The sequence below is a fragment of the Sorex fumeus genome, unplaced genomic scaffold (genome assembly GCF_029834395.1).
Source record: "Sorex fumeus unplaced genomic scaffold, SorFum_2.1 ptg000097l, whole genome shotgun sequence".
Classification (NCBI taxonomy): Eukaryota; Metazoa; Chordata; class Mammalia; order Eulipotyphla; family Soricidae; genus Sorex; species Sorex fumeus.
Window position 1 is genome coordinate 2,862,521 of NW_026606154.1, and position 20,378 is coordinate 2,882,898.

Below are 20,378 nucleotides of genomic sequence, written 5' to 3' on the forward strand. Positions count from 1 at the left end.
ATAATTTGGCGGTGTATCCCCAGGAGTAATTTGACAACTTGGGGAACATTCTGTGATCTGACCTTTTGCAAACATTGCCTGCCGTTGCCTGAATGTGAACCTTCATTTCAAGCTGCTTTCAAAGCCATTTTCGAAAGCTTGGTATTACGATAACACCAAGTTCCCCAACCTCTATGGAGTCATAGAAAATGTCAAGTGCCTGGGTTAGATTAATAGGGTCTGGCTACAGACACATTATGCCAGGCCCATGCAAGAATGAAAACAGCAGGAAATGAAAGTATTCCTACCCCCATGCTAGATCCTCTAGTACAGGTTTCCGAGTTTGGCCGTCACGCGCTTTAAAACGTGTTTCTTTTCCCATGTGGACACCTTTTGTGAAACAGACTCATGAATTCCAAAGAGTTCAAAGACTATCTTTCTTGCTGGAGGCACTGGAGTGGAAGTTAAGTTTGCAGGCTCGGGTAGAATTTGACTGTGTGGTGTTGAAATATAATCTTGGGTTTTGAGCACCTCACAGAGGTGTTCATCTGCTTGTTGTCTGGTTGGCACCGCCCAACTTCCTAACCGAGGGGTGCTCACTGGAGACAGAGCACCAGCTTATCCTCAGAAAATGAAGCTCTATCTGGACTCAGGAGAGTTTCCTAATGCACGATAGATGCACAAAACCATCAGATCTACCCAGGAAGGAAACAAAAAGTGGCTGAGCATCCCGGCAATGATCAGAGCAGCGGAGGGCAGAGTGGAGTCTCTCCTTTCTAGAGTCCGAGAAGGGTGTAAATTGTTATCAGGTCAAGGGCAGATGAAGGAAGGGGGAGGTAGCAGCTGTGATTGTCCACAGCCGACACCAGGGTTTCCCAGGGCTGGCTCTGTCCACCCAGCCTTTTCCCTCTCAGGGATTTGTATACTTCTCTGTACAGGCACAAATGGGATTTCTGTTCATTTCCTCTGCCAAATTGCCTTGCTTTGCCAGAATGGTAGAAATAATACACAAGCCCCTTTTCTCTGGGCCTGGAACTGCAGTGGTGAGGGATGAGTTACCGTCTCTTAATTCTGAGTCTCCTTCACCCAGGCAGGTGAGGTGTGGTTACTTGCCAGCTTCCGTCATTGAATTTCTGAGCTCTCTATTAAGACCATCTCCTTGTCATATCAAAGTTGAAGAAACAGTAAGAACGTTTGTGTTGGACGTTCCCCCATATTAGAACCACGCTTCTGAGCCACTGAAAGTGGTTCCACTCAGAGAATCAGAATCAAGGGCACTAAAGAGTGAGATGTGAGTGGCCATCAAGTTCCTCGTGCAGTGAGTGGGACTTCTGAAAGAATCCTCCAGGAGAGTCGACCCTGAAACTCTGATACTAGTCACAGGGGCTACCAGCCTCAGAGACCCCCCAAGTCATATTGATAGGTAATTGGTCTACACTGCAGGAGTCCAGGTTGAACACAAGAGAGCATGTCATTTCACTGACACAAATCTGGGCACTCTATTAACATGATGGTGGTGGTTTTCATGGATGCATATTTTTAAAAACGTCTGAAAAGCCAATTATTCTTGAAGGTTTCAAGGAGCCTGAGGCAGAAAGAATCACTCAACAGGAAGCTGACTTCCTGATGTTACAGAAACTATTTTGTAAAACAACTATCCCTGGGAGGCTGCAAGTGCCTCTCCCCCCCCATACATTGTGTGTGAATGATTACAAAACACCTTCCCCACCGTTAGCAAATGTGGTTCTTGCCACAGTTTTAGCAACAGGCATAATTGTCCCTGCTTTACTATGGAGGGAGAAATTAAATGGGGAACTTAAAAAAAATACCCAAGTCCCTCTCTCTTAATGTCCTCACTGATACTTGTGTTCTGCGTCTGGATCCTCTGTTTCCTGTAAGCAAGAACTACTCTGCACTTACATAAAAATTTGGTTTTAATATCTAGTCAGATGCTTGTAGGAGTAAGACTTAATTATGCAGGGAAATTGCATCCCCTTTGAATGGATCAAAGTGGCAGATGTATTCTTTGCTATCTTCAGCTTTAGATTTCTGAGGCAGAGTTGTTTTGGTCATATTAAACCAAAGGTGGATTAATTTGCAGCAAGGTTGGGATTTGATGATGGACTCAGAGTACTGGGTTGGGTTACAAAAGGCCACGTTGGGTTAAGACGCTGGTAGCAATTGCAGAGAGTAAGGAAGAGAAACTATTACACTGATAATATATGTTTCCCGGTAAAGGAGTGCAGAGAACCAAGATAGTAGCCAATAGCTGGGTTCACTGTACACACACACACACACACACACACACACACACACACACACACACCAAGTCACTAATCTCTGAGCTTCCTCCCATCTATAGCTAATATCCAAGAGCACTCAGATGGCTGTGGAGTCAGACAAAAAGTGAGTTTGTGTATCTTCCAGAAGTGAGTTTGTGTATCTTCCAGTATGTCTGTTATGTAAGCTTCAGGAGCAAATGAAAGGAACTGAATGGGATTCATCTCTCTGTGGGTGGGTCCCCCCATTATCCAAACCAGCTTTCCATCATTATCAGTCAATGCCTGCTCGTTCTTCCTCATGACCCTAACTAGAGACTCAGAATGAACGTGTTATTTACTAGAGCAGAAATACCGGTGAGGAGGTCAGAGGACGGTTCGGTTTGTCAGTAGTTTCTTTGGTGTATTTAGGTAAAAACACTTGTCTTTGGTAGATTTTAGTTGCTTAATCTTGGACAGTCTTGTTGTGTGGATAAACGCTAATGATTTTCCTGACTCTAATATTTTTGAATGTTCAGTAGCAGTCCTACTACATTTATACCTGCCAGGACAGTATTTCTTCTATGTTTTTACCTGCCAGGATGGTGTTAATTATTTTGGGGCTTTTCTGTAGTTTAGTTACAGGGATCACTCCTGGTAGGGCTCAGGGAACCACACGGGGTGCCTAGGATTGAACTCGGGTCTGACTACTTGTAAGGTAAGTGCTGTACCTACTGTACAGTCTCTCTGGCCCCAAGAATGGTGCTAATTTTTTGATAGCTTGCCCTAATTTGTAATCATCATTGACATTAGGAGATGTTTTGAATGCATAAGGATTTATATCAAGCAAATTATAAGTATCCTGGGTATGTGCCAAATAGTCCAATCAGGTGAGTTCTACTATTTTCCCTGCTTTGCACAGATAATTAAGTTGACACTGGCTAACAAAAGCACTTGCCCAGTACCACACAACCAGTGAGAGACAGGACTTGGAGTCTAGACTCGAATTTGAAGCATCCCTTGTACTTTACAATTTTATTTATTTTAATTTTTATTAGTGAAACACCATGAGGTACAGTTGTAGACTTACAATTTTTTGTGCTTGGGTATCAATTATACAATGATCAAGTACCCATCCCTCCACCAGTGCCCATTCTCTACCACCAATGATCCCAGTATCCCTCCCACCCACGCACCTCCCCCCATCACACCTCGCCTCTGTGGCAGGGCATTCCCTTTTGTTTTCTCTCTCCTTTTGGGTGCTGTGGTTTGCAAAAGAGGCATTGAGTAGCAATCATGTTTGGTCTATAGTCTACTTTCAGCATGCTTCTCCCATCCTGGGAGGATCCTCCCAACACCATTTATTTGGTGCTCCCTTCTCTATCTGAGCTGCCTGTTCCCCTAGCATGTGTGGCTGGCCTCCAAGACTGGAGTAGACCTCTGGTATTTATCTCAGCTATTCTTGGGTGTTCGACTACTATTTTGTTACTCTATGTTCCCCAGATGAATGCAACCTTTCTATGTCTGTCCCTCTCTTTCTGACTCATTTCACTTAGCATGATACTTTCCAAGTAGTACCACTTGTATGAAATTTCATGACTTCATCTTCTCTCACAGCTACATAGCACTCCATTGTGTAGATGTAGCATTTTAAACTCTCTTTTCCCCCTAGTGGATAAGCCACAGACAGTCTAGAGAGGACAGATTAGACCTGGAGGACAATGATGGTTGTTTTTACTCTTCAACCTATGAACTTAAAGAAGGACTGAAGTAAAAATGGTGCCATTTGCAATGAAAGTGTACCTATTAGTCTGGACTCAGAAGGCTGTGATGGTTCTGTACAACTGCCAATGCCCTCACTTCTTTCCACTCACTAATTAGATCTGGCTGAGAAGCTCAAATCACCAATCGATTCTTTAATAAGCATAATGCAACTGCTATGATGTCGCCGATTGCCCTTCCCTTGCTTTCCTCTTGGCAAGCAGTTAAAATCTCTAACAGCTCACGATGACCTTTTATCTGCATCTCAGGGGATGAAGTTCAGTGAGGAATCCAGCAAAAATATTTCCAGAAGTAATTATTTCTAAAGTAAAAGTTTAATATTTTAAAAGCCCACACCGATCTGGTGCCCTTGGTCTCAAATGCTTTTGGTGTGCAGATAACCCAGAGTTTTCTTCATGGCTTTCTGAGCTGAAGCATTGATTCATTTAGCAAAGAGATGTTATACTCCTGTGCACCAGGCCCTGTACTAGTTGCCAGGAATAAATGAGTGAGTTAAATACATGAAACTACTTCTCTAGCAGAGCTGGCGAACTGAATCAATCTAGAGTGCAGTATTCACCCCATTCACTTTCAATTATGACAAGGCTCTATGACAAGTCTTATGGTGCTATGACAGCTGAGGACTTTGCTCTTACAAGGGCTTCCCCGATGAGGGGACAAATTGACATCTGAAGAAAGAATAGAGTTAAAGAGGGGCTGTTTGAGTTGAACCAAGGGAATCTGAACATGAAAAAAAAATCCTAGAGAGGCACTTAAATAACAGTAATAACCCATTGTGAAGAAATAGTGTTGAAGATGATGCTAGAAAGGTACACAGGAAGGCCTTAGGATATCTTTTTTAAAAAATTTGTGAGATAGAATTACAGACTTACACACTTTCGTGATTACGTTTCAGTAATACAAGGGTCAAGTACCCATCCCTCCATTACCAGTATTCCCAGTATCCCTCCCTCCCCCGCTCCCCGCCCCTGTGGCAGGCACATCCCCTTTTACTCTCTCTCTCTCTCTCCTTTTGGGGTTATTCCCAATACAGGTATTAAGTGGCCATCATGTTCGGTCTATAGTCTACTTTCAGCACACATCTCTCATCCTGAGCGAGCCCTCCAAGCATACTTTGCGTGGTGGTCCCGTCTCTATGTTGGCCTTAGGATATCTTGCAGGAAAAATTAAAGAGCTTTCAAAGATCCTGCCATCAATAGGCAACTATTCAGAGGCGTGTGTCTCTGTACATATATGACATGCTCAGAGGAGCAGAAAATTCTCAGTGCTGGAGGAAAACACAGGTAAGAGAATGAACATGGGACAGCAGGTGGGCATCCAATGGAAAGACTGTGAGATGCAGTTGGGCAAGTGTCTGAGGCCCAAGGAACTAGCCCACCACTAGGTGGTGTGGACCCCATGCTGAAACACTGGCAAATGCAGGAGAGACAGTAGCAGAAATAAGTCACTTTTCAATAACTTACACTATCACAGTGCAGTGGACACTGAGCTTGGAGCGCACTGGAGCCCCTGAAATGTGACTTGAGCAGATAAGAAATTTTTTTTCTAATTTGATCTAATTTGTTCATCGGTTTGCTCGAGCGGGCACCAGTAGGGTGTCTGCCTTGCACGTGGCCAACCCGGCCAACTCAGGTTCGATTCCTACACCCCTCTTGGAGAGCCTGGCAAGCTACCAAGAATATCTTGCCTGCATGGCAGAGCCTGGCAAGCTACCTGTGACGTATTCGTTATGCCAAACACAGTAACAACAAGTCTCACAATGGAGACGTTACTGGGCCTGCTAGAGCAAAATTGATGAACAATGGGAGGACAGTGCTACAGTGATCTAATTTAAAATCAAGATGACCCCCCATCTCAGCATAGGTCACCTCACAAAGCAAATTTAATGTACACGGCAGTGCTTGGACTAGGGGGCCAGAGGCTGAAATGAGGAAAATGAACAAGGAATAAGGAAATGAGCCACTAATCTATTAGAGATTTGGTGTGAACTAGAATAAACCCTGAAAGAAAACGCCTAGAAATACAAAGTGCACATATTTAATGTGCATTTTCTAGAACTTAGAGAACATGAAGAGAGTAATGAGGGGGAAAGATCTACGATGAATTCAGATTATAAAGAGCCTTACATGTCAGAAGAATGGGTTTGGACTTCCTGAAAAAGTGGCGCATGGGTCTCTTTGAGGTTTATGAAGACTGGCATTGTTTAGCCAGAACTTTGAGAAATATGCTTGCCAGAAATTTCCTCTAATGCCGGGTGGTAAGATGAAGTAACATGTTGATGTTTGATGCCTGCCTTGGCTAGCCAAAGGATTTATTGACAAGGAAATAAGTTCTGTTTATGGTTTCCCTTTTTTCCCCCCATTTTTATTAGTGAAACACCATGAGGTGCAGTTGTAGACTTGCAAGTTTTTGTGCTTGGGTTTCAGTTATACAGTGATCGAATACCCATCCCTCCACCAGTGCCCATTTTCCACCACCACTGATCCCAGTATCCCTCCCACCCCACCCCCAGCACCCCCATCCCACCCTACCTCTGTGATAGGGCATTCCCTTTTGTTCTCTCTCTCCTTTTGGGTGCTGTGGTTTGCAGAAGAGGCATATGTTCATGGGCACTAGTTGCAAGAAGAATATTTGACGCATTTCTAGAATAGTTAATGCCACACACATAAAAAGGAAACAACTTGGAATGGAGGGGTGGGGGTTGAAGGGAGCTGATGCAGAAAAACAAGGGTGAGCTTGGGAATCCATCTTTTCCCTGCCGTAATGCTCTAGATCTTTGACTTTAGGATCCTGTCTTGATTGCTGGCCTGCATCTTCTGCTGACGCTTTTGGGCACACGGCAAACTTTGATGCCAGCCTAAAGGTTAATATTAATGGAAATATTTCTTTCTGCGGATTTTATTCCAGAAATCTGATTTTCTCCAAATAGGTGACATTGGGTGAATCCTCCCCACCAAGAATGTCTAGTTCTAGAATTCTTTTTCACATATAGCTAATAATGGAAATCAATTCCCCCCAATTTGATAAGCTAAATAGGAAACCGTTTTAATTTGTATTTCACTAATCCTAAAAAATGTGGGATTTTCCTTTCTCAGTGATCCATGGAAATTCTTATCTCAGAGTTTGCTTCCTTATTCATTTTGGAAATACATATTTTATTCAAGTTTGATATTTTACCTTTTCAAACCATCTGAAGCATCTATTACATGAAATTCTTTCTTGTATCTTCTCTTTGTTGTGCTTGACAAAGCCTTTTTCCAATGACATTCTAAAAGATATTCTCCTATACTTCCCCTTATGTAACATTTATATGCATGCTTAAATTCTCTAGACTTTCAGTCCATCTTGCATTTATTTTTTTGTAGGTGGGGCACGATTCTAATTTCAGAGGATGAAAATACAGCCCAATATCTTTTACTTAGTAGATCCTTCTTAGTAATATCTAGAAAATAATTTTATTTTTGTTGCTATTCACAGGGGAAGACTTCTCTAATATAGGATCTTTATGTTTTAAAGTTTTTTTCTTTTGACCTTGGTGGACCATGCATTCCTAGGGGCCAACTAGAACCCTAATGCTGAATTTTAAAACATTCATGTATTTAATACCACAGCAAAAAAAAAAAACCCCAAAAACTAGTCACTGGAATTCTTTGATGTTGTCCCTCTCTTCCTAACACAAGACATACAAAACTCACAAGGAAGGGCTAAAATTTGTATGTCTGTTACATCTCAAATTAGGACCAAAGCAGAGGTCAGATTATTAATAAAATGCTATGACTTTAAATATCATGTGTTAGGGGGAAAAATCAATAGAATAAATTTGAAGTGATGGAGAAAACCATTTTTGATCTGGTTGGCATTTAAACCTCCGGGGCTCAGGGAATCACTGATGTGACACTTTGTGGGGATTTTATTTTACAGTCTTCTCGGCCCAAGAGTTTTTAAAAATACAAACAGTGATGTGGCTTTGCAGATAAGACGGGCGGGGGTCAGGCTGCCAGGGGATGCTGCTGTGGTTTTCAAGGGCCTTTTCCTGGGTTTGAATAGTCATCGACTGGCAGAAAAGCTCTGGATTTGCTGGCAAAGCAGACGCTGTTACCTTAAAATAGAAGCTTACAGATAAAGAGAAGGGAGGTGCAAGTTTAGTTCTGACCTAAAGGGATATGTAAAATTGAATTAGCTTATTACTGGAGGCAAAATTAAAGTTCACCTCTAAAGGCATTCAGTATTGCTGCCAGTGGGTAGGTGTCACTCACTTACAATGATAAAGAGTCTTAAAACGTTACTCTACTTGGAATACTTTTGTTTAAAATGAATACTTTTGTTAATGAAAACTCTTAAAAGTGCCCCAACGGGTATCATTATTTAAAAATAAACACAATTTCTTAAATTATATTTTTATTGTAGCAACATAGCTTTACAGTAGGCTTACTGTTGATGCTTTTGGTGAACAAAATTGCTGTATCCTTTCCACCACTGTCCTGATTGACCACTGTCCCTTCCCTTTCTTTATATACCACCTATGAGGCAGATCACCTGACAGTTGGTCTCCCCCTGGCTTATTCTGCTGAATGGAACACCCACCAATTCCATTCTGGTTGTGGCGAAGGGCCAAGATTTCATCCTTCCTTATAGCTGAGTAAGATTCCATTGTGTGTACCTCCTTTTCTTTTCTTCTCTTTTTTTAATCTAGAATAAATAAAGTTGTTTGTGGCTCTGGTGTTCTGATCAAAGAAATAGGAAAGAAAATGACATCACTAGCGGTGCTCTCAAGTTAACTCTCAGTCATAATCTGTTAACTGTTACATTCTAAATTCTAACCAAAGCTGAGCCCAAGCTAATTTAGGAAAGGTCATGATTTTAATAGCTTATGTCCAGATTAATCCGCACAGAGAAGCACAATTTCAGAAAAGTAACTAAATTCTAGTTATCTAGAAGAAAGTACAGTCTTTAAGTTTCCAGCGAAAATTGCTAAATATTGCTGCTAATGACTGATCTTCTATTCCAGTAGAATTGAATTTTGCCTGGGTGGTGTCTGATTCCTCTCGTGGCTTCCATCACACTTGGTGATAGGGTCGGATTCATAACTGCAGCAAGGGAAAACTGGACGGGGGCTTTTTTTTTTTTTTTGCTTTTTGAATCATACCCGGCAATGCGCAGGGATTAATCCTGGCGGTGCTTGGGGGACCCTAGGGGATGCTGGGAATCGAACCCGATTTGGCCGCGTGCAAGGCAAATGCCCTACCCGCTGTGCTATCACTCCAGCCCCATGAACGGGGGCTTCTAATGGCCAACTCTTCTATGCCTGAGATCTATATATATTTTATTCTCCTATATTTTATTAGATCTAAATCTATCCATCAATAAACATAGAGGCGCAGGGTCAGACTAAGTAAAACCGATTAGACCTTAGTTTTTCTAAAAAGCAGCATCTGAAAAGTGGTCTCAGGGGTTCCCACACACTGAAAACAGGACCAGAGTTTGCAACTGCTGTTCCCTGGGAGCCTAAAGGGGATGGATACGGGCTGACAGGGTGGAGGGCCAACGCTCCCAGCTCTGAGAGACACAAGACTTTCTACCATTGTCCTTCTGTCACATGTCCTTCGCCCCTTGTGCTCCTACCTGATCATCTTAGTTCTGCACTCACAAGCAGTCGGGGTTGAAATCTCTAAGCTGGTCAGTCTGGCAGCAGGCTGAGCGTCCTGGTATGTAATGGACTGAAACAAGCACTGCTCCTGGTCTCCCTGGGGTGACAGATATTACAAAAAGCACCACACAGATGAATGAGAAATTACATACCTAAGTAACTTGCTACTAAAGAGAACCCGAGGAAACATCTCAGCGTAGGTTCTGCACTGAGCAAGACAGTCACTGATTAATGCTCACAATCAGGATAATTCTTCCCGTGTGGACAGAGAAGGTCTTGCCAAGAGGGAATGATTGTGAAACTGTGGGGTTCGCTGTAGGCAGAAGCACAATCCTGTGTATCCTTGGCTGGGCATTGGAGGAACACCTTTGAAAGAAGACCGTGGCGTTCTGTGTCTCATGGCCACTCTGCTCCCCAAACTTACTTGGCTTGAGTTGGCTTTGGCTCTTGACCCAAGTGGCTAAAGGACAGTTTTCACACAGCCATTGAGAGAACGCTCATGTGAGTTGTGTGGATGGGAGGGTGGAACCCTGGCCTCTGCGCAGCAAATGTCCCTCCGTTTCCCAAAGGCACTCTCTGTTCTGTTCCAGGAGACTACGTGGTCATGTCTGTCTACTTCGACCTGAGCAGAAGGATGGGCTACTTCACCATCCAGACCTACATCCCCTGCACACTCATTGTCGTCCTCTCCTGGGTGTCCTTCTGGATCAATAAGGACGCAGTGCCAGCCAGGACCTCCTTAGGTGAGACACATGTTCTGTACTGAAATGTCCTGGAAGTGCTCAGTAACACACTCTCCTTTCTAAGGTATCTTGCCTTTAAGTTCATTAACACATTAAAAAAAAAGTCACTTGTTTTGATTTTGTATTTTGCCCTCTAGGGGATAACTACTTCCATTCTGTGCTCAGGAGTGACCTACAGTTGGTCAGATTTCAAAGCAACTGTGGGCCCCCTATGCACCTTATTTCTTTATGTCTTTTCTGGTTTTTTTTCTTTTGCTTTTGCTTTTTGGGTCACACGCAGTGATGCACAGGGGTAACTCCTGGCTCTGCACTCAGGAATTACTCATGGCAGTGCCCGGAGGACCCTATGGGAAGCTGGGAATTGAACCTAGGTTGGCCATGTGTAAGGCAAACACCCTCCCCACTGTGCTATTGCTCCAGCCCCATTTATTTTCTTTTGCAGGGGTGAGGGCTGGGTGGGGTGGGGAAAGGCACACAAGGCAGTGCCCAGGGGTGCCAGGGATCCAATCCAGTTCAGCTGCATGGAAAGCAAGTACGTTGAATAGAACCTTACTTTATTTTTAAAGAAAGGTTTGAAGTTTCCCAGTTCTATTCAATGTCTCTGCAAATTAGGCAAACAAAAGACCTCTGATTTTAACAGATTTTGTTTCCCCCTTTGGGTTCTGAGCATTACACACTGGAGTTGGTGGTTCCTCTTTACCCTGTATTGCTTTTACTGCTATTGTTTTGGTAGCTTGCAATCAATCAAAAGAAAGTGTTACTGCCATGACCCGGGCAAACCTTAAAACAGAGCTACCTTCTTCTCGCTGTGTCCAGCAGGTTCACTGACAAGGCTGGGAATGCGAGTCCCAGATTCCTGGCAGAGTGCTCGCACCATCCACTAGTCCTTCAGGCAAAAGAGGACATGAGCTCAGCGTTCACCTGCCTCAGAAATGTTAGCATTTCCTGTTGAAATGATCTGCATTAAGTTATTAAGACCGAAGGCTAGGGCAAATTATCAGGGGATAAATACCATTCGCAGATTCGTCCCCATGCAAACTTAATTTAGATTCCCATCTGTTTCGAAATAGTTATTTTTACATTTCCTGTTCTGTGCAGCACTTACCAAGTTGTCCTATTCAACATCTTGTCTAACATTACATGTTGGGGAAGGGGAAACCCAAATATGTTGTGCGTATGACTTAGGATTCTTGCTTGTCATGGTTAATGCAACATATCATGGGACTCTCACTCCATCGGAATGGGACTGTCTTCTGTTCCTGGCGCCTAACTGGCACCTCAGAAATGATGCAGTTAGCTTAGGAAATTGGAAGTGCGTGGGGCAGGCGTGCAATAAGCTCTCTACCCTAGAAAAAGGAAGGAAGGACTTCAAATAAATGTCTCCTGCTGATCAGAGGCGTGCCGATGGCCACGCGGGTAGCCCATCTTAGCTACTGCTGACTGCGTGTCCATGAGAATGTGCTGGACTTAGGGATGAAGGTGAACGGGCAGAACCACTCAGCAGGTAGGTGGTCTTTGTGGACCAGGCTCCCTCCTGGGACCCCTTTCTCTACTCCATGTGGAGAGTATTAAAATAGTCACATGATCTACAACCAAGGAAGTAGAGCAGCTGCAAGACTATAATTTCCTCCGCCAGGACTTGCAATAGAAGGCAGTCCACATTTTAAATCACCAGTTGGGGGTAGTGGGTGTCTTAAAAATTACAGCTTTTTGGTAATGCAACCCTTAGGGATGCCTGATTCGTACAGCATACAGATGGGCAGAATTTAAAAAGCCCCCCAGATAGTTCTGCCAGTCGCATTTTAGAACACAAACCTAGTCACTTTTCCCAGTATTTCCCAGTTAAGAGTTATTAAATTCCTATGAGCTTGAAGTTTCTCGCCACCAAACAGAGCCTCATTTCATGAGCGAGACAAACAGAGTCACTGAGCTGCTCCCGCATGCTCTGAAAGCAGCCAGAGATGTTCTGCTCTCTCGGAGCCGGAAGAGAGAACGATCTGGTGGGCAGGTAGTGGGGAGGGTCAGTGACAGCAGGGCGAAAGGTAGAACAGCGCGAATTGGTATTTTTCCCTCAAGTCTTTTAAGTACATTCCTGAAGTCATCAAGACTGGTGGAGGAAGTGATTAAAATCCAATGGATATTTTTCATCTATGCAGGTAAGACAAGTCTAATTTCTTTGCTCAGTAAAGAGCTTTAAAGAAAGGGACTTAAAAATCATACCCATTTTCTCAGGGATGGAGCGATAGCACAGCAGGTAGGGCGTTTGCCTTGCATGCAGCTGACCCAGGTTCGATTCCCAGCATCCTATAGGGTCCCCTGAGCACCACCAGGAGTAACCCCTGTACATCGCTGGGTGTGACCCAGAAAAGAAAAAAAAATCATACTCATTTTCTGTGTGGGTAAGGGGACAATTAAGACAGAGGAGAGGGGCTGGAGCGATAGTACAGCAGGTGGGACATTTACCTTGCACGCGGCCGTCCCGGGTTCGATTCCCAGCATCCCATATGGTCCCCTGAGCACGGCCAGGAGTAACCCAAAAAGAAAAAAAAAAGAGAAGACCAATATGACAAGAACAGCTGGGAATGTTCGCTCTGGACAGGAAATGAGTGCTGAAAAGTTGTTAAAGGATGTACATGATCACTGTACAGTTCCTATGTTGCAAATCCCAATGCCCAAAAGGGAGACAGGGACGGGAGAGAGAGAGACAGAGACAGAGCATAGAGAGAGAACTGTGTCTGCTGTAAAGGAATGCTGCTGGGGTAGGGGGACCTGGAGGGAGGGAAAGTGGGGACACTGGTGAAGGGATGGATGTTAGGACACAGTGACTGAAATCCAATCATGAACGACTTTGTAACTGCATCTCATGGTGATTCAATTAAAAACTTAGGAAGTCATCCCCAGTGCTCTTGTTGGTGATTTAAAAGTCTCCTTGCCTGCTCCTTGCTCTCCTCCCTCTGGCTCTGTTCAGAGAGAACAGGAAGCAGCGTCAACCTGTTTCCTAGAAGACCTCGGAAGGCTGGCATTTTGGCTTCCCAAAGGTCAGGTATGACTTGAGGCCTGAACGCAAAACCCCAAGTTGCCAATTGCATTTTTTTTATCCCTCCACAGAAATATCAGCTGTGATTTCGGGAGAGTCAAGAACTCTAAGAACTAATGAAGCAATAAGCCTAACTGAAGTCTTTTTAGTTTGAAAACTATTATCTGAAACAAATGGAAATACCTTGTATTTATATAATTGTATATAATACACTATACACACTGGGAAGTGGCACTTTATCACCACAAAGTCCCTCATGAGCTACACCCCATTTGTAGGCGAGAATCTGGGTTATTCCTGAGTCCTGTCACAATTTGAAACCCAGAGGCCACTCCCCTCATCACAACCTAAATTAAAATAGCCCCAAGCCAGTGGTACCTCAAACGCATAGCATGTGCCTATAAAAATGTACTTTAGAGGAATGTATTTGATATCAGACTTGCTAGATCTACATCTCATCTCTATCACTATTTTTTTTGGTGGGTCATACCTAGCAAAGCTCAGATTTACTGCTGAGGATTATTTGCAATGACAGGCATGAAATACGGGCCACCTCCTTCCTACAAGGCAAGCACCCTACACATTGTATTATCTCTCCAGCCCCTCTCTTACTGATTTTAATAGGTATTCAGATTATACAGAGATGGAATGCAATACACAGAATATATTATAGAATATGTTATAAAATATATGTATAATTATAGAATACATAATAAATATAATAAATATATAACAATTTATTAATATGATCCATATTTTATGATGTATTCTATTATTCTATCATAATATGCTATAAGGCCCTCCCGTTGTTCGTCGATTTGCTCGAGTGGGTCCAGGAACATCTCCATTGGAGACTTTGTTGTTACTGTGTTTGGCATATCGAATACATCACGAGGAGCTTGCCAGGCTCTGCCGTGTGGGCGAGATACTCTCAGTAGCTTGCTGGGCTCTCCGAGAGGGGCGGAGGAATCGAACTCGGGTCGGCCATGTTGGCTGCGTGCAAGGCAAATGCCTTACCACTGTGCTATTGCTCCAGCCCCATTATAAATATAGTGCCTGCATGGCAGAGCCTGGCAAGCTACCCGTGATGTATTCGATATGCCAAACACAGTAACAACAAAGTCTCCAATGGAGATGTTACTGGGCCCGCTCGAGCAAATCGATGAACAACGGGAGGACAGTGAAATATAGTGGATTTATAGATTTCAGAAATATAAACCTAGCAAGTCTGGTTTCAAAAACCTTTTGCTATTCTCAGCTTTAATTTTGTTGTTTTTGACCCACAAGACTGAAATAGCGGTGGGTCACTTACCTCCTCTGGAGAACTTTGTCAGACAATCGCCAAGGGACGGGGCATGGTACCTGTCCAAAGAAGAGATTGGGAACTATCAGCTGTTGGTATGTGCAACTAAGGGACATGTCCTACTACTTCTCTCTGTGGAACCCATCAATTAATTCCTTTCACTGGTTTAAGCCCCTGCACTAGAGCACAGGATTCCATGGCCACCAAGGTGGTCGTGTTGTGACAGAGGAGAGTGTGGGAGAGGAATGAGAAAGGGAGGTGGGTTGTTCCCAAGTCACTAAGGATGGTTGGAGAAAAAGTTAACTATAGCAACCTTGACCCTGACAGTTCGTCTGTTCATCCTTCTTGGCCGCAGGCTGCTCTTCCCCGTACAGTTCTTTCAACTCATCCCATTTGTGCTCATAAATACTGTTTGCACATGGGCAATACTCACGCGCCTGTGTCTCTGCCACATTCAGACTGTAGCAGTGCAGACTAGTCCCACGACACAGCTGACATGGACATCAGCACGCTATCTGCGGGCAGACAAGGGACCTTGCCCTGACTGTCCAGCCTTCACCAAGCAGACTTGCAGGACAGCTCAGAGAGTTGCCTGTGAAGATCAGAAGAGATCCTGAAGTCATGGAAGGCAGCAGTCGCCGAGGCCTCCTGGGGTTGTTGACAGGGAGGCCAGTGAGTAGGGAATCAGGGAAGGTCTCCAGGGAGAAGAGGTGGGCGATTTTTCCAAATGAGGAATGAATGAAGGACTTAAGTGGGGTTAAGTACTTTTAATGAGCTCCATAATGAGCTCCCTCAGGGTCCGGCTCAGTAAGGAGCAGGGACAGTCAGGGAAGTTGCTCTTAGCCTGGCTAGTTGAGTGTTCGCTTCTCATGCCAGGGTTTGTGAGATCGATGCAAGGGTTGGTGTTGGAGGGCACCTAGCCCCAAGGTGTCTCTGTTTTCTCAGGAGGAGGCAAAGAAACTTCTTAGTATTCTTTCCCTTAGTCCCCAAGGCTCTTGCTCTGTCTGAGTTCTAGTTGCAGTAGGAAATGCTGACTTACAATGATAAGCAATGGGTAGATTTCCACAGTTGCTGTAGCAGAGGGGCAAACTGAAACCTGGCATCTTACAGCTTCTACTGCTAGAGTCTGTTCAAGACCTGACTCTTTGTTATGTTGTTTTGTTAGAAACAACAACGTTTACAGAATAGTGTCCCCCGTTTCCCCCGTTGATACACAGAGGTTGTCTTTGCATGGTTCCCAAAATTGAGGGAAAGACTGAACACTGCTTGAATATGGTTTAGTATTGAATGGCTATAAGGTGCATTTTGGAACCAGATATTTAATTTCTATGTTCAAATCCTTCCCCCCCCCCCCCCTTCTCTAGCTGTTGGACATCGAGCTATTCCTCTATCCTAATTTTTCTTCTCGGGTATCAAATCAAAATGAAAATATCTGCTATAAAGACTCAACAAGAGAATGCATATAAAGCACTTATCAGAATGTCTGACACAAGAACTTTTTTAGTAAATATTACTTCTGTGATACCAATTTTTAGCCTGTAATAAATAGGTTTCAAAGCTCACGATCCACCTCTACTGCCTTGAAATCAAGACAGGCCCTTCAGAATCGGGCTCTGCATAACAGAATTCCTAGGTGTTCCAGATATTCTGAATTCCCCTGACTTCCCTAGAAAAAAATTTTAAAAACAGGCAAGGTTTAGCTTCCCAGAATCCTCTCTAATTCTCTTGCTCTGCTCATAGACCAAAAAAAAAGTAGCCAAGCTGCTTTCTCCTACTTTTTTTTAGCTACATCTCACATCAATCACCTCAAAGGGGTCTGCAGACCACCTTCCATCTAAATAATGCCTCATCCCTTTCCCATCTTCATGGCAGGAAGCTTGGCTTCAAGGCCATCATCAGACTTATCTCTGAGTTGCACTATTGCTGTTAATGGAAAAGCCATGGTACCTCAGGGAAGGGGCCAGGTCTGTCCTGTCTCTCTCCAGTCATCAGTACTTCTCGCAGGGGCATGACCCTGGGAGAGAGGCAGCCAGCATCTGTGTCATGGCTGCACCTCATTTCTCAGCAGCCCAAAAGTCCCTGGTCTCCGCCGAGAGTCAGCGCCTCATCACATGGGTGTGTCTCCTTCTGCTTCTCTCCAGGAATCACCACAGTCCTGACAATGACCACCCTCAGCACCATCGCCCGGAAGTCACTCCCCAAGGTGTCCTACGTCACCGCGATGGATCTCTTTGTGTCTGTCTGCTTCATCTTTGTCTTCTCGGCCCTGGTGGAGTATGGCACCCTGCATTATTTTGTCAGCAACCGGAAACCCAGCAAGGACAAAGACAAAAAGAAGAAAAACCCTGTATGTATCACTTCCCATTGGGGCTCTTTCCCCCTCTGCCCCTCCCCCCCAAAAAGAAACAAGTAACCCAGGATATTTTGCTGCAGAAATGCCGATTGGTTTGGAGCTGATGTGGGTCTTGCTATCTGTGGCCTAAGCTGAGCTCAGAGATGAAAAAAAAAAAGTGTGAGTTTGGTCTATGGAATAAAGACCAATGGGGTAGTTGAGAGAAAGAGCTGCCTCTTTCCTTCCTGGGATATTTATCTATTGCTGTTTTCAAGTTTTCTGCCCCCTTTAAGTATTTTTTTAAAAGATACTTAATTCTTTAGTATTTTAACACTTACCCCATACTGCTGGAAATACTTTAACATATGTGTCTAATGCCTGTTGGTTTCATACTCAAGGAAATGGCTCAAATGACTTGCCTTCCTCATATTTTCATTTTGGCATATAAAAAGATTATAGCTGTAAGGAGTTGCTCTGAGAAATGAGTGTGATAGTACAGGTAGAAAATATGACAAAGTACCTGACACATGAAAGTGTTACCGACTATTAATGCTTTTGCGGATGATGGCTGATATATAGTTACCAGCCTGGACCAGTTTCAGTGATTTGGAAACAGGTAGGTTGGTATCCAATTTTACCTAAAGAAAATGAAGCACAAATGCATGGGACTAGAGCAACAGTACAGCGGGTTGGGTGTTGGTCTTGAACATGGCTGATGCAGGTTCCATCCCTCACATCCCCTGTGGTGCCCTCAGCACAGTTGGGACCCAAATAGCAAAAAATGCAGATACCACAACAAGCAGTTGTCTTTCATTACGGATGCTGAAAAAAAAAGAGAGCATGCAGCACCCCCTTATCCTCCAAGCCCCGGGAGAGTTATCCTGTTCTCTTCCAAGATAGGAGCAGAGGAATTCACCCTATACTCCTGCATCTTCTGCTTTCCCATGTCTTCTGCATAATGGGCCCTGCTGGTGGCTGGTTCTGACCCCTGAACTTGAGAGGGTTGAGTTATAATGGAGAATGTGACCAATCCTGAGCTATGTCCTGGAAACCACTCGACCCCTCACCCCCAGTGAAATTCTATGAATGGCAGGTTTGCGTGCATGTAGGAATTTTTAACAGGTAGAGAAAGAAGCATTATTCTGATTCTTGATGATGGAGAGCTTCTCTTCCGTTTGCCTGGAGTCACTTGCCTTATCTAGTTCTTTCCTGATGCAGTTTTCCTGTCTCTGCCTTTCTACTTTCTCTCTCCTCGTTTTTATTTTCCTGTTGTCTTGTTGATTACCCCCCCTCCTTTACTTTCCATTTCGTTTGCCCCCTGGGAAGATGGTTCTGTGACACTAGCCCCATTACCTGCCAGTGGTAGGAGGGCTGTGGTGACTGGCTTCCCTCTAATATGCTGGGTCACCGTGGAACTAGCAGGAATACAAACACTCAGCTTCCTTAATCCAGGGGCGGAAAGATGGCAGGAGAAGGCAGAAGAGAAAAAAAAAATATGAGAATTGCATGCATTTTGCCCTCTTAAGAGATCCAGTTCACTGATTTATCAGACTCAGCCTGTAACGTAGGGTGGATGAGATATTATTTTCCACTCGATGTGCCCTTTTGTCATGCTGTCAAGGACCCCTTGCAATAATTAGAAAATGAAATCATCGCCATAATATTCCTATGCAGGAAAACCAGCGATGGGAAACTTCCAGACTAGTAAGCAACAGTGACTTTTGCCATTGGTTAATTTCGGACTCATATATGGAAGAGATCATTGGCAGTCAAAAGGTTCCAGTGGTCAACTTTAGGCGTCTATTTGATTCCAAGCTCAGGACTGTCTTTCTGTGTTTATAATTTCAGTTCATTTCAACTTACTATGTTTTCAAAATGTATTTTTAATTTATCTTATTTTTGTCTCCTTTTTTTCTTTCCCCCACCTTCTTTTAATTAAAAAAAAAAAAACCACAATTCTCTTTTCTGTCTACAAATCCAAAGCTTCTTCGGATGTTTTCCTTCAAGGTATAATGTGTTTGGAATGGAAATTCACTGCATGCATCTGCTGAGATTAACTATTAATGCTTACATGGTGCTTTTTTGTTTTTGTTTTCATAAGTAGACATTTAAGCATTCTCCTAGAGATATCACACTTAAGATAAAGTTCTATAGATTCAGAGAGTCACTTCAGCTAGCCTCCGGTAATCTACAGAGAGTACAGCCTTACATAAAGCTAAAAAGCCCTGCATATCATGAACACTAGTAAAGAGGCCTATTAAAACATCCAAACCAAAACTTACCTCTTCACAGAGGAAACAAAATCCAATTTTACTGGCTGCACCTACGTGTGCCCTTTTCAAACAAAAATGTATCTGTAAATTCTCACTCAAAATTGGGTCTTTTGAAAAGTAAATAATCTCTTTTGACTTGCAGGGTGATATAGGACCTTTTGACATCATTCTGTAACCCTGCAATAAAATTTCTATTTGCAATTTAATTCTGATAGCTGGTTCACTGACACTAGAATTTGCACTGATGTTATTCTAAAATGAAATCATCTAAATCAACAAGTTTATGATTATCCCAAAGCAAAGATGAGATTAGTATTCAATTCATTGGAACTAGTTTCTTCTCAATGACTAAAAAAGAGTTTGGTGGATAGTGATATCCCTTCCTGAATTTTTGCCACATGTAGATAAACAATGCAGAGAGTTACTGACACTTCTAGCTGGTAAATTTTAGATAAAGCCTTACACGCCTTTAAAACATCAGGCATACCATTCTGCTATCAGCTAAGGGAATGTCCATATATGTATTTCCTAACAATTTCTATTAATAGCATCTAGCACATTTGCTCAGTGCTTACTGAGAACCACAGGGCTTACTATTTGCCTATAGGTAAGCATGATACAAAATTTTATTTCTCAATTAATGCATTTTTGTTTCTCTGATCCACTCACATGTAGCATCATTAAAAGCCTTCATGTAACCAACCTCATACCTAATATTTACTAGAATAAAATTCCATGTAGCTGTTTGATTTAAATCTTTAAACTTTTGAGTTCTTTTTTTGGTGTTCAATCTTCCTGCTCCAGCTATTAGCTTGGTGGTCTTATTTTCAGCTGCACTGCTTAAGCTCAAAATTTGACACCTGCAAATGTGCTATCCTTCTGAGTTCAATTTCACCATTGTAGATCATGATGTCATAGCGACTTCCCGAGTACCCATTTTTCAGATTCATCATGCCCATTGGTGCCATTGTAGAGAAAGCGCACAGAATTGAACACATACGACTGATTCCGTTTTCCTCTCCCC

At 43.3% G+C, this 20,378-nt stretch overlaps 1 protein-coding gene across 2 annotated transcripts in view; it reads left to right on the plus strand.

Annotated features, from left to right (window-relative positions):
• Nucleotides 1-20,378, plus strand: part of GABRG2 (gamma-aminobutyric acid type A receptor subunit gamma2) — an 83,889-nt gene that overhangs the window by 62,468 nt on the left and 1,043 nt on the right. The window contains exons 7-9 of one of the 2 annotated variants that reach the window (XM_056133078.1): nucleotides 10,257-10,409; nucleotides 16,891-17,096; nucleotides 19,065-19,088. In XM_056133078.1, coding sequence (XP_055989053.1) covers nucleotides 10,257-10,409; nucleotides 16,891-17,096; nucleotides 19,065-19,088 — 383 coding nt within the window. The remainder of the gene's footprint in view (nucleotides 1-10,256; nucleotides 10,410-16,890; nucleotides 17,097-19,064; nucleotides 19,089-20,378) is intronic. The other variant, XM_056133079.1, reaches the window with a different exon arrangement.